The sequence below is a fragment of the Lipotes vexillifer genome, unplaced genomic scaffold (assembly GCF_000442215.2).
Source record: "Lipotes vexillifer unplaced genomic scaffold, Lipotes_vexillifer_v1.1 scaffold462, whole genome shotgun sequence".
Lineage (NCBI taxonomy): Eukaryota > Metazoa > Chordata > Mammalia > Artiodactyla > Lipotidae > Lipotes > Lipotes vexillifer.
In genome coordinates, this window is record NW_006770402.1 from 1849905 (window position 1) to 1864826 (window position 14922).

The 14922-nt window shown below is 36.1% G+C and overlaps 1 protein-coding gene across 13 annotated transcripts in view; it reads left to right on the top strand.

Annotated features, from left to right (window-relative positions):
- ADGRL3 (adhesion G protein-coupled receptor L3) overlaps window positions 1-14922 on the top strand; it is a 588406-nt gene that overhangs the window by 417484 nt on the left and 156000 nt on the right. For all 13 annotated transcript variants that reach the window (XM_007446078.1, XM_007446073.1, XM_007446080.1 and 10 more), the window contains 2 exons: window positions 5144-5329; window positions 8279-8317. In XM_007446078.1, coding sequence (XP_007446140.1) covers window positions 5144-5329; window positions 8279-8317 — 225 coding nt within the window. The remainder of the gene's footprint in view (window positions 1-5143; window positions 5330-8278; window positions 8318-14922) is intronic.

The following is a 14922-nucleotide window of genomic DNA, read 5'->3' on the forward strand; positions in this document are numbered from 1 at the left end:
GCGCAGGCCCAGCGGCCATGGCTCACGGGCCCAGCCACTCCGCGGCATGTGGGATCTTCCCGGACCAGGGCATGAACCCGCGTCCCCTGCATCGGAAGGCGGACTCTCAACCACTGCGCCACCAGGGAAGCCCCATTCACATCACTCTTAACACAATTTTCCAAAATCGTCGTCATGACTTCCAAAGTGAGACTACTCAATCTGCTCCTTGCTTACCTCTCCAGCTGCCTAAACCCCAGTCACAAGTGCCCTTTGTGCAGCACCCTTAAAACTCCCTGCAACCCTCTCCTAAAAGCTGCTCTCTCTGCCTGGAAACTCCAGCCCTCATCCCAACCTAATTCCCTCTTTTCTATTTCATCTCAGATTACACATTCTTTCTCAGAGAAGTATTTCCTAAATTATTCCCTAACTTCATACACCAGGTTAAAATGCCTTTAAACTACTCTACCGCACTGGGATTCTGTATTGCCCTCAAAAAAACTGAAATCAAATTCTTGTGCAGTTAATTTATTAATAGCCCTTCCCTTGCTAGTACTTAAGGTCCTGTTATTGGGAGCCATTTTATCCCCAGACTTTAGCATAATACTATTAGAAATTCAAATTTTGATTAACTAACAAGTGAACATTTAGACTGAAGGGACAATTGTTGAAATTATAAGTCGAGGTAGAGATATTCTATTTTTTAAAAACTAGATATATATATTTAATACGTACAGACACACAATTTGTGCTATGTAGGTACCAAATTGAATTCTGAAGATAGAAAAATGTGCTTTTTCTTTCTGTTCTGCCTTTAGTACCCTGTCTTCCCAAACCATGATTATTTAGACTTTGCTTTTTATATAGCATCCTCTTGGCTGTCCCTCTCCGCCAGTCCCCACCAGAATTTTATCTTACCAAGTCACCCTCAACTTATCTTTTAACTTTCAACTTATTGTTACTTTCTGTTGCTTTCCCACCTAATTTCCAGGTGTTTATTACCCCTGTACTATATTCCAATAACACCAATAACACCTCATATACATTCTGTTATTATAATTGCATTGTTGAATTAGTATTATCTGCCTTTATGCACCCTCCCCCGCAATACCAACTAGTAGAACGTGAGATTCCAGAGTGCAAGAGCCACATATAACACTTGTCTTTATTTCCTTAAGAAATAACAAGTGTCCAAATGATTGTTGAATGAATGAAAGAATTTTACTATGATTTCTTCAATTTTAAGAGGAAGAGAGGACCATAATGAATAACTGATTATATTAGTTTTTATTTTACTTTAAAAACATGCTTATCACATTTTTATTATAAACATTTTTATAACTTATTTGTACTTTAGTTTTTTTCTTACAACTTTCTTGTTGGTGAACATTGAGTTCCAGAGTTCTTTTGTGGGGTTAATTAGATTCATTCTTCATAAATAAACACTTGAGTGCTAAAATATAGTTACTATTTTTAAGATAATCCACTAGAGATTTTCATATTTGACTCATGGTTTTACAACACTACACTATCTGCTTTGACGCATATATAGGCAGCATCATTATCTTTTATGTTGAGAGCAGTAATATTTTGACTTATTAGTCATTTACATTTTCAACTTTTTCATTACTGTTCATAAAGAAAAAGTTTAAATTTTTATATTAGGGAATTATATAGGCCTCCTTTTTCATCTTATCATGTCTTACCCCAATGTTATAACAATTAATAATTGAAGACTATGTTTGTACAACTACACAGAAAAAGAAAAGAAATTGAATTACAATGTGAAAATACCTATTTTTTTTCTGTTCGATAAGTAATTTTGTTTTTTATAATGTTCCCTGATAGCTGTAATGAAAGTCAGTACTTGCATCTTTAGTTTTGAAGATAGGGTATGAAAGAAAGCCTATTATCTAGTAGATCTCAGCCTTTTTCCAACAGCGCCCGTTTAAGTGAATCAAAAGACTCCAGAGGTCCATGTGCCTTGACATTTTCTCATAGAAAAAATATTATGTGGTAATAAAGGCATAGAAGAAAACAATACTGTAATAATGATAATAAAACAATTATACAAGTGCATAATGCTTAACAAAGTAAAACAATAGTAATTCCACAAATAGATTCATTTTTATAAGAATAGCGTAGGTGGGAAACTACAACAAATGCAAGACTCTATGGATGGTGGATGTGGCATCTGTCACCCCACTGATCTCCAGGGTTGATTCGGCTGATCTGGCTGTCTAGGCAGGTGTTCCCTTCCTCCCTCACCGCTCCACGTGCATCCCTTCCAAAGCTGCTCGCTTGGTTGAAGAGGATGACCTTTCCCAATAGAGGAGGACCATTCTTCAGTCAAGGGTATATGAGTAGGTACGCTCCCCTGCTAGAACCTCCAATCAAGCTCTCAAGGTCCATTTGTAGGAGAACATAGGGTAGTCAAGCTTCCAAGACTCTAGACATGTCCAAATGAGGTGCTGTATATGGCAGTCTGCCTTTCTATAAAAAAAAAAAAAAAAAAAGACTCTATGAGTGGTGCATTGATTAAAAGAATATCCCTTTGGAAAATTATAGGAATTCCAGCTATCTGGATACTCACGTGCACAGGAGTTTTGCAACATTGCCAAGCAGTTGTATCAGGTGTTCAGACTTACTGATGGAATATTGAATTTGAATACTTCATGAGTACTAGCATTTCACCAATTTAATTAATGAATACTGAATTTTATAAATCATTAATTGATTTAGTAGATTACCAGTAAGTAGCCCTAAATTATATGTAATGATTAAATGTATGGATTATAATCACATTTACGTCACTTTGTGACCACTTAAAAGTACTTTCATGATCCATCAGTGGGTCTACATTGACTTTGTTACACACTTATCCTTGAACCTTACAGTCTATTCCATTTGGTCTTACAAGTATCTCAGGTTTTCAGGTCCTGACCATAATTTACAAATTCAAAAATTTAGTGCAAGTGTTTTTCTTTTTTTTTATTTTAAGCGTTTCTAAAAAGTACCAATTAACTATATAATAATACTTTAACATATTCTTCTTGTAATACATTAATATTCTTCTTGTAAAATTTAAACATTGCAGAAAAGGATTTGTTTTTTGATTTCCATCGTTCAGATTTTGTTCTGTGTGTTTAAACATATACACACATATATATATAAATGTAAAATATTTACATATAATATTTATTTTTCATAGATAACATGTTTATATGCTACTCAAGTTGTGTGTTTATATTTCACAAATAACATGCCTATATATATTAGCATATAAATAATTTTTATACTTGCATTTATTTTAACTCAATATTACATGTTGAAGATTAACGTTAACAATATTGTTCTCCTTCATACTTTTAAACTGTTGATTAATATTCCATAGTATTTATATACACGAGCAGTTTTCCACAGTCATAGCCCATTTTGTTTTCTATTATAAGCAAGCTAGAATGAACATCTTTGAACATATCTCTTTCATAACAGTGGGATTATTTTTTTATGGTTGATAGTGATAAGAGAAATCTCTGTCTTATACAGTCTTCACATTTCAGAGTTTAATAGACACTAGTAATTTACTCTACATAGGAAGTATGCAAATATACACATTCAGTAGTAGTTTATGATGGTCATATACATTTTTACAAATCTTTGCCAACACTTTGTTATTAAACTATTTTTATGTTTTTGTTTTTGTTTTTCTGTTGTACTTGGGCCTCTCACTGTTGTGGCCTCTCCCTTTGCGGAGCACAGGCTCCGGACACGCAGGCTCAGTGGCCATGGCTCACGGGCCCAGCCGCTCCATGGCATTTGGGGTCTTCCTGGACCGGGGCACGAACCCGTGTCCCCTGCATCAGCAGGTGGACTCTCAACCACTGCGCCACCAGGGAAGCCCTATTTTTATGTTTTTAAATTAGGATTTTTCTATATACTTGAGAATGTGATTGTTAACAATTTAGTTATTCCAATTTCTCCCATTTATTCATGTTTCTTTAACATTCAATACTGCTACAAACATTTATTAAGCATCCCTGAGTAGATAGTGATGACCTATTTGACTAAGAGTTTTTGTTGTGCCCCTTATAGCTTTCTGGATATCCATTAGGAAGATAGCCTTACAAAGAGAGGACCTTTCTGTTCGGGATCCTAAGTTCTGTATTAGACTGTGTTAAAAATAGAAAAAGAAAAGAAAAGAAAATTTTCTAAATAATGACACTATTATATATTTAAGTAGTAATAGAGCAGGCTAAAGTCAGGAAAGATCCATGCCAAGCCATTAACAATCTCTGGGAAGTGGGAATATATAGAGACAAAAGAAGAGATATTGATGACTTTTGCATTGCATACCTATATCTGTATTGTGTAAATGTTTTATAATCTTATTTTAGTCTATTAGTTTAAAAATGATAAAGGACATGAAAAATTGGGAAATTACACTTACTTTTTTTTTTAAGTTCCCCAGGCCTTCCTTATAAGCTAATATATATTCCTGTCTTCTTATTACCTAGAGCTATCAAATGTGGTCAAGTAATTATAGGGTATTAGTCTATCTCTTTTAACATCTTTGGATTGTTGACAATTTGAAAAATTCTTGTAGAATATACTTGAAAAGGCAGCACGTACTTTCAGAAAAGGAAAGCGCTAGAAACTAAGCAATAGTTTGCTACCTAGTACATTGGGAACAAAATCTCTTACTTAGTAAGAAGATGAAGAGCACTTTGAAAAGCAGGGATTTTATTTGGAATTACATTTTCACAGAGTTTAGCAGCCAGTGAGTATTCGTTGTGAACTAAGTGCTAAACTAGGCATAATGGAAAATTTGTACTGGCCTCTGTCAGCATCCAATTTAGAAACGCATAGAGAAAAGTCATAGGGCAAACCTTAGACTTAACCACCCAGATCAGTAAACTAAAAACAATTTCTAGAAGTTAGATTCCTCAAGAGGAGCTTCCTAAAGGCATGAATTTCAAGTTAGGTATTGAAGAAAATAATGGATTAGCAGAAAAACTTAAGGAATGTATACCAAGTAAAGATGGGGTTTAATAACTTTCTTGCCTCAATGATTAAAACATATGCAAAAACAATTGTCCAAAGAAACCAATAAAATTACTTATTTAAGATCTCTTTCCTTTTTGTTCTGTTTTCAAAATTGTAGTTGAAATCTGGAGAGACAGCTGCAAACATTGCTAGAGAACTGGCTGAACAGACCAGAAATCATCTGAATGCTGGAGATATCACTTATTCAGTCCGGGCCATGGATCAGCTGGTAGGCCTCCTAGATGTACAGCTCCGGAACTTGACCCCAGGTGGAAAAGATAGTGCTGCACGAAGTTTGAACAAGGTAAGGACCTTTGTTACAGGTATCTTTAAAGTTGTAAAATCAGTGAGACTTCCCTGATTAATTTCTTTCTTTCCATAAAATCAGATCATTCTAAAGAGAATTGCTAGCTATATTCAATTCACTTCACTATTGCAGTATAATAATGACCTTATTTGACTTTCAGTCTAAGGAACAATAAATGAGATCTCTCTATATGTATTTTGAATTTACAATTCTATTTTCCATAGTACTTTTTTGTATGCTAAATTCGGACAGGGTTGCTGTAGATAAATGCCATTTCTTTTGGGTTTTTTTCCCTTTCAAATCTTTATATTAATATAATTAACAGTAAAACAAATGTCTAATCAACAAGCAGAAATTTAGAAAAATAACAATGAAAAAGGATATTAGTAATACATCATAGATTTTTTTAAAAAAATAATTTAACCTAATTAATATTACATTAAAAAACTCATAGGGCAAGTATTTGTTTTAATTTTTATTTCCTTTTGATTTTTAAATTACTGATTTTGTATCATTACCATTATAACTTAAAAGGTTTAAATGTGTTTCAGCAACTTTGAATTGTAACTAATAAAAATAATTTATTTTTTAAATTTTAAGGAATTTTATGTATTTTAATTTATATTTATAAATCTATATATTTATACACATTATATACTCATATATAAGCATTTTATATATAATCTATACACATATAAGCATTTTATTTACATAAGTATGTAAAATATATTTAATATATTTATAAAGAATATCATTTATTTATGTAACAAAATATCACATGGTGAAAAGATACTAGAATGCTGCCATCAGATAACATGTATTCCCTGAATGGCATTATTGTAGTAAAGATAATTGGTTATTGAAACTTGATTTTAAGGTCTCAAATATCAGTGATAATCTTATTACTTAAAAAAGCAAGAATTTGGTAGTGACCCTCTAATGTCCTGTATGAAATTCACTAAATGAACATTCCCCTTTAGAATGAAAAAATAACTTTGCAGACTGGTCTTTATTATATTTATTTCTTTTCTGTCTTATTAGACTAGGAATCTCACTCATGAGATGGAAGAAACTTTTTTAAATAATAATGGTTCGACATTAAAAAGCTAGATATTTTATCTGTCAGTTTTTCCTGCAATTTCATCCTCAGAAAATAGATTCAGTTTTATCAATTAGATATAAATTATTACTAAAGTTTTTTTCATGCTGAGCAAAAAGGAGTTATTTTTGTCATTCATATTCCTGATAGAATCTCAACCAAGCCGCTGGCAGAATATAATCCACAGCTGCCTATGTAGTCTGGGCATGCTGTGATTTTAATGTGTTATTACCCAGGCTGACTGGAGGCTATTCATGAATATTGCTGCCAGCTACTGTTATCATAATGTACTGGATGTAGTAATTTCTATTAATGTTACGTATCCATACCATTACTTGTTATAGCAATACTTTGTATCTTTATTTAAAAATGGTGTCGATGTCTGACAATATCAGTTAAAGCTGGCAATTAATGTCACATTCTAACTAGCTACAGCTAATCAGCTTGCCTAGTCTGAATATCAAATAACTGCATAATAGACAGATTTTCATTTGTGAAGCTTTTTAATGCTCTCTTTTGTTTCTTATTTGGCTCTTTTCAGCTGTTTATATACCGTGGTTTGTTATATGTTAATTTGCATGATGGGGTAAGAAGATGGGAGGGCAGAGGTTATTCACATGCTTCCTGGCTTGCTCTCATTTCCTGTGGTTCCCACTGTTCCCTGAAGAAGTTTTAACCCATCACATATGCAAAGTCAACTTGGTACAAATCAGTTGCGATCCACGTTGAAATTCTGGAGGGTTTAGAGACCTGCTAAACCAAAATGAGAGTCAGTGATCCAAATGACAGTGCTGACAATTTACTTGCACTTATTCCTCACTTAATTCTTTAGAGGAGTAACTGCTCTATGCTCACTGAAGAATGCATGAATTAAAGTGGGAGAGTATTAGCCACACAAAAGGCATCAGAGTAACTGCTTCTTAAAACTGGGTAATTTTCTCCTTGAACAATCGAGGCTCCTGAAGGAAAATAATAGGGAAAAGGAGGAAAACTACAATCTAATTTATAAAATTTGCAGCCATTTATTTAAACAGAGCAAATATATGTATTAATTATTCATTTTATCACCAGGAAAAAATGTTTGGGACTGAGTATGAGTTGCTGTTAACCTTTTGCCCAGAAAAACATCATTCTGTATGCAAACAAAGAAACACACAGAAACAGGCTTCTTATCCCACAGAAGTTTCTAAAATGTATAAAATTTTTGGTCAAAACCATCAAAAGGAATTCTTCAAGAAATAAAAACAAGATAAATCACAATATTGATTGCATTCTTTTAATCAGAAGTTACTTATCTCTTGGTATTTGTCCCTTAGAATCAAATAGTCAAATGAATGGGCATTTCTATTTTCTCAGTAAATAGAACTTTTTGTATGTATGAACAAATGGTTTGTGGGACACATTAACCACCTAAAAATCTGTAAACCACAGACAATTTACTATCTTTAAAAAATGGGTTCCAAATTTTTGACATAATTTACTTAACTTCATAGATCTTCATTTGTGGCCCATGAATTAATAACTAACCTCATGTGAAATGAATCATGTCAAATGAATGAATTATACTGATTTTTACTAATTTCTACTAAATTTAGTCTAAGATTTCTTTCCATCATTAACAGCTTTATACCATCCAGTTATCACTTGGGTTCTGAAAAGCTGTTAGTTACTATTTTTCAAGCTGTTGCTGACATTTTGCTGCTGCTTAGCTTTCATTCTCTTCTTGAAAGTAGTGCACAACAAAATAAGGTGTTTGTGTAGATGTGTTCTTTTATTTTTCTTGTTTTCTTCTGTCACTAACTTGTTTTTTCTATTCTGTGTTTAATCTGCTGTCTTAATGGATTCAGCTTCAGAAAAGAGAGCGCTCTTGCAGAGCCTATGTCCAGGTACTTTCTGCGTTTTTATAAATGTGTTAAGTTGTTGAATTGTCTCTGTTGGTGATAGCATGTATGGGCATCCGATAGAAAGATGATAATGTATCCTGTTGAACTAGAAGAATTTCAGGGAGGGCATGGAGGGTGGGAATGGAAAGTTATATGAAAGGGTATGTGCTAAAAAGAAATTTGACAGTGCCAGTGCTCTATCATACAAGAGGAGCACAGACTAGCATAGAGGTGCAACTTTGGGTGTGAGAATTTTGATCATCACTGAAAGGTGAGTTGGGTGTAATATATAATAAATCTCTAATTTCTTCAGAGAGGTGGGTATGAAAACATTTCACTCCTATGTTGGTCTAGCTAATATTTGAGTAGCAAGTCAACCAGAAATGACACTCAATCAAATAAGACAACAATTCCAGGATACTTGGAATATCATGCTTCTGTGCCAAATTAATCAAGACAAGCTGTGACGATCTTACTCTTCCACTTATTATAAACACATGAATCTGAATGTAAGTGTAATTTTTCCTCCAGTTAACATGTTGTAATTTGTTTCTAAGCAAGATAAAAAACATTTCTACTGTTTATGAATTCTTTGTGAAAAAGAATCCCAGAAGCAAGCTTCATAGTTATTTTTAGAATAAGGGAAAGAAGGGAGGGGAGGGGAGAAGACAAGAGGAGAGGAGAGAAGGGAAGGGAAGGGGAGGGGAGGAGGGAGGAACAAAGGCAGGCAAGGTCAAATGACAAAGCTATTTAGTAATGACTTTGATGTGCTTTATTCAAGGGAAAACAATCCATGGGTTGAGGCAGTAAGTGCCTCACCATCAGTGGTGCACTCTCCCTGAGGGATGTTGGACAAGAGTGAGTTTTATAGAGACAACTCTAAGCAGGGCGCAATTGGCAAGGAGGTTGGGGATTTCCTTATAAGGCTAGCAGGTCCTGTTTTCTAGGGTAAGGTGAGCTAGCTAACTCTGAGTTGGAGGATTGTGATCAGTGTATGTGAGGTTTCCTTGACAGTCATTTCCCGTAAGTACAGATTTAGATTTGTGATGTGGACCAGGCAACTGGGGTGGCCCCCATTTTGTGTGTCCCAAAATACAAAGTAACTTTATCAGAAGGAAGAAAAAATATGAAACTGTGTGACTGTCAACTTTATTCCCTATGTGTATATATCATAGCATTTTTAAGGGGAAGGCCAACTACACTTATGAAGAGAGATACCTTCAATACCCAAATGACTAATTCTCAGATAAGTAGTCCAGAAAGTACACAGTATCAGTTTATTCACAATAAGGGCATTTTGTGAGACAGTCATTTAAAAGGAAAAAAATAATTTGAACATTGAACAGAGATTAGGAAGAAAAGGTTTTAATTTGCATTTAACTTTATAAATTAATGAATCTTTGTATATAAGAAGCTGTTCAGGTTTATTTTTCTAAGGTTTTGGGAAAGAAATTGCTTGGGGGCGGGTTTATGTATATATATTGCTTAGTGTGTGCCATAGACAGAGAAATGAAGTACTCTTCAGCATTGAAAGCTGAGGATCTTTTTTTTTTTTTTTTTTTTTTTTTTGCGGTACGTGGGCCTCTCACTGTTGTGGCCTCTCCCGCTGCGGAGCACAGGCTCCGGACCCGCAGGCTCAGCGGCCATGGCTCACGGGCCCAGCTGCTCCACGGCATGTGGGATCTTCCCCGACCGGGGCACGAACCCACGTCCCCTGCATCGGCAGGTGGACTCTCAACCACTGCGCCACCAGGGAAGCCCCTGAGGATCATTTTTGAGCAATATTAGGATTGTTTTTTATTGTAATCTATGCTATCCCTTTAATGGGGCCTTGGAGATAATTAGCCTTTCAGTATTTAAATCTATGAAATGCATGGTCATTCAAACGTGAATCTCTGATGGAAAATTAATAGCACAGTTTATTCAGTAGCTGATTTCCTGGTGTTGTAATTGACTGGCTATGAATAAATGTTTCAGCTATTGACTAAACATCTGTTAAGACCAAATACAAACAGAATATTGGTGAAGCAGAAATGCTGTGCTCACTATAACACAGCATTATTTCTATTCCTTTTATTGTAGGTCATTATTCTATGAAATTCTAGAGTGATTAATATCTTAAACTTTAGTCTATTTGAATTTTAAAGGCTTATGTTCCCTATTATTTCTATGTTCAGAGCACATTCTGAGCTACCTATGAAATAGGTATGAAATACATTTGAAATATTTTATGCATTAAATTTGAAAAAAGATAATTATTTAGTTATCACAAGATTCTTAAAAAAAAAAAAAAATTTCCTTTCCATGGGCACAAGCAGTGATTCTCCTAGGTTTGATTTTGACCATCTAAACACATTTAGCTTTTATTTTTTTAGAAATGCAGTGTCTATTTTATGAATTATCTAGATCTATTTTTTACTTCTTGCTTCCCACTTTTTATTCCACAAAAAAAAAAAAAAAAAAAGTGAAATCTGGACTGTCAGCCATCAGCTATGAAAACTCATCTATAGGTGAACAATTAAAAGATAATTGCTCTGATTTTTTTAAATAATATGTGAATCTCCTAAAACCCATTATTCTTTTGTCTCAAGGATTTTAACAAAATCAAAAAATTGGGTCAAATATATTTTATTTTTCTTTATTTAGTTGTAATTTTAGATTACATTAAAATCCTTGTTGACTATCAAAATATAGATATTGGCATATCATAGTAAAAATAGCATTATCATATTGCGGGCATAACACATACCTTCATTTAGGAGAGGGTTTTAAGTTTTATGCCAGAGATAACAAATAAGGTTTGTGTTACATTTGCATATTAAGTAGCTACCATGATATAATATTACCAGGAGGGACCTTAGAGATGAAGATGAGTGAGTTGAGATCTGGAGAGATGAAATGACTGGACCAAGGTCACACAACTAGCACCAATGGCACTAATGCTGCTGTCCTGATGTGCATCCAGTGCTTCTTCAACACCATGACTAAGAATAGGGCTTCCCTGGTGGCACAGTGGTTGAGAGTCTGCCTGCCGATGCAGGGGACACGGGTTCATGCCCCAGTCCGGGAAAATACCACATGCCGCAGAGCGGCTAGGCCCGTGAACCATGGCCGCTGGGCCTGCGCGTCTGGAGCCTGTGCTCCTCAACGAGAGAGGCCACAACGGTGAGAGGCCTGCGTACCGCAAGAAAAAAAAAAGAATAACAGTGATTTATTATGAAGAATAAATATGTTCATTAGGCACTGTGGCCATAATTGTACAAAGCATTTTGCATAAATTCTTACTTAATGTTCAAAACAACCCTATGATATAAGTTATTGCTATTCTTAACTTAGAGAAAATGTGGCACAGGAAGCATTAAATGACTTTCACAAAATTGCACAGTAATAATTGAGGGGCTCCTGAATTCAAAGTTAGGTCTTCCTGATTCAGAAACTCATGCTCTCATTCGCCAAAATAATGTGATTGCGAAACTGACATTATTTGATGTTAGCAGTCAAGATATATTATTTGGTTTATATTTATTGATTTATGGTACTGTATTTCAGGAATGGTATAAAGTATAACAATTTTTTTTTAATTTCTCCTTTTTTTGAGATTGAGTTCAAATTGCTGTGTGGTGATTATTTTGTACTCCTATAGCCAGGTCAAATACAAACATAATTTACTTTGAGGTCATTTGGTTTTCAGAGGAGACTATGATTTAAAAATTATCATATTGAGAGAAGAAAAAAGCAAGTAGAAAATATTCTAACTCTATGTTAAAGGAGGAACAGTCAAACTGTTTTCCAAAGTGACCACACCATTTTACATTTCCACCAGCAATACGTGAGGGTTCCAATTTCTCCACATCTACGGCAGCACTGTTATTTTCTCTTTTTGATTATAACCATCCGAGTACATGTGAATTGCATGAGTTCTTAACTCTAGTGGAATGGGGGCAGGGGAAGTTTTAGGAGGGTAATCCATGAACGAATAAAAAAATTATATGGCTCCAAAGAGAGGTCTGTGTTTTCATGAGAGCCTGAGAGTAGAATGTGACCTCAAATAGCTTAAGAACAACTGCCTTCATGTTCTATAAATGTAACCAGAACTTATATTTATATTTTTTTCTCATTTTTCAATCCCAAGTTCCCATCTTTTAAATAGTAATGTTTGTTAACATTGTTCTTCTCTTTAGCAGGAACTATTAAAAATTACTAGTGTTCATTTTTTACTGCTTTAAAAGCAGGACATTTTCCTAGTTAAGAAATATATTTTGAAATTTATCAGCAGTTTCTGTTGTCCTCCAAATCTCAGAGGTGGCACGGACTCCCTAGAGTCTGCAGTCGATCTTACGTAATGGGAAATATAAGTACATACCGTTTTTGATGTGAATCTTTTGAGTCATTCTTTGGAACCTACTATTATTTGCATAGTCGGGCTGAGAACTGATCAGAAAAAATTGGTAAATAGATGCAAATTTTTTTAAAAAGATACATATACATGCATACCTGGTTTCCTCCCTTCTTTCCATCCTTACTTAAATTTTTCTTTCCTTTTTTTTCAAAGGCAGATAGTCTATGTGTTCTTTAAATCTTACCAAGTATTTGTAATAAGCTCTCTTTTTATTTCAGTTTGGAATTATAGTTTGCTTTTTTTTATTTTATTTATTTATTTTGTTTGTTTCACCTTCATTATCCACTAGAAATCTGTATCCTAGGTACCAAAAGTGTGAAAGCAATCTCTATCTTCAAAACTATGTAAAAAACATCACATAGTAGTTAACGACAAAAACATTCAAGAATTACTAGTTCAGGGCTTCCCTGGTGGCGCAGTGGTTGGGAGTCCACCTGCCGATGCAGGGGACGCGGGTTCGTGCCCCGGTCCGGGAGGATCCCGCGTGTCGCGGGGCGGCTGGGCCCACGGGACATGGCCGCTGGGCCTGCGCGTCCGGGGCCTGTGCTCCGCAGCGGGAGGGGCCACAACAGTGAGAGGCCCGCGTACTGCAAAAACAAACAAACAAACAAACAAAAAAAAACAATTACTAGTTCAGCACATGTGCCCAGTAATTTTATCAGTACTGGGAATATAGCAGTGCCCATAACAGGCCAAAATCCCTGCTCTCTCTCCTAGGGTGAAACGTCCAGTAGCAGAATATAAACAGTATGCTAAGTATGTGAAATATATGGTATGTGAGATGATGATAAATGTTACGGAGAAAAATAGAGCAAGAAACGCATCACTGAGGTGACATTTCAGAAAAACTCTGAAGGAGTGAACTGTGAAGATATGCAGGAAAAAGCATTCCAGCAGAGAAAACAGTTTCTGAGGTAGACATACGCCTGTGTTGTCCAGGAAGCGAATGCAACTGGAGGAGAGCGAAAGAGAAGAGGGCAACAGGACATTAATCTGTGGGGCAGCGAGGGCCCAGATCTGATAGACCATCGTAAGGACTTCAACTTTTACTCGTAGACGCACAGGAAACCACTGCAGCTTTATGAGCAGAAGGATGACATGATGTGATGTGTTTTAAAAGTGGAGAATAGGGCTTCCCTGGTGGCACAGTGGTTGAGAGTCCGCCTGCCGATGCAGGGGACACGGGTTCATGCCCCGGTCCGGGAAGATCCCGCATGCCGCGGAGCATCTGGGCCCGTGAGCCATGGCCGCTGAGCCTGTGCGTCCGGAGCCTGTGCTCTGCAACGTGAGAGGCCCATGTATCGCAAAAAAAAAAAAAAAAAAAGTGGAGAATAGATTCTAGCAGGAAAAGTAAGGGCTGAAACAGGGTGACCATTTGGGCAATAACAACATTCACTTGGAACAGGATAGGAGTGCGGGATGCTGAGATAATTCTTCAGCTTTGGGAATTATTTTAAGTGGAACAAACAGGATTCGCTAAGGGGTTATATGTGAAGTGTCAGAGATAGAGAGGAGTTGGGATGACACAAAGTGTTTTGACTGAGCAACTGGAAGGATGCACTCACCATTTATTGAGATAGTCAATCTGTGACCAATTTGGGAGGAGCACAAAAAGAACTTCACTCAGGGGCATGTTAAGTTGGAGATTCTTATTAGGTATGCAATATTGATGGTAAATATGCAGTTAGATATATGAGCTTGAAATTCACCTGAGAGGTCAAGCTAGACATAATCATTTAGTAATTTTTCACTTAGAGTGGCATTTTCAGCCAATGTACTAGATGAATTCATCAAGGAAATGAGTGTAGAAAGAGAAGAGACTCTAAAGCTGAGCCCCAGGACACTGTCATATGATGAGGTCAGGGAGAGGAAGAGGAACCAGCAGGAGAGACTAACGACCAGCCTTAAAGAAGGAGTAGGACCTGGAGATTATGGCATCCAGGAGTCAACTCAAGTTCTTGTTTCATGGAGGAGGAAATGATGTCAAGTGCTGCTGAATCTGCTCAGAAATGCTGATACAGGGGCTTCCCTAGTGGCACAGTGGTTGAGAGTCCACCTGCCGATGCAGGGTTCGTGCCCCGACCCAGGAAGATCCCACATGCCGTGGAGCGGCTGGGCCCGTGAGCTATGGCCGCTGAGCCTGCGTGTCCGGAGCCTGTGCTCCTCAACGGGAGAGGCCGCAACAGTGAGAGGCCCGTGTACCGCAAAA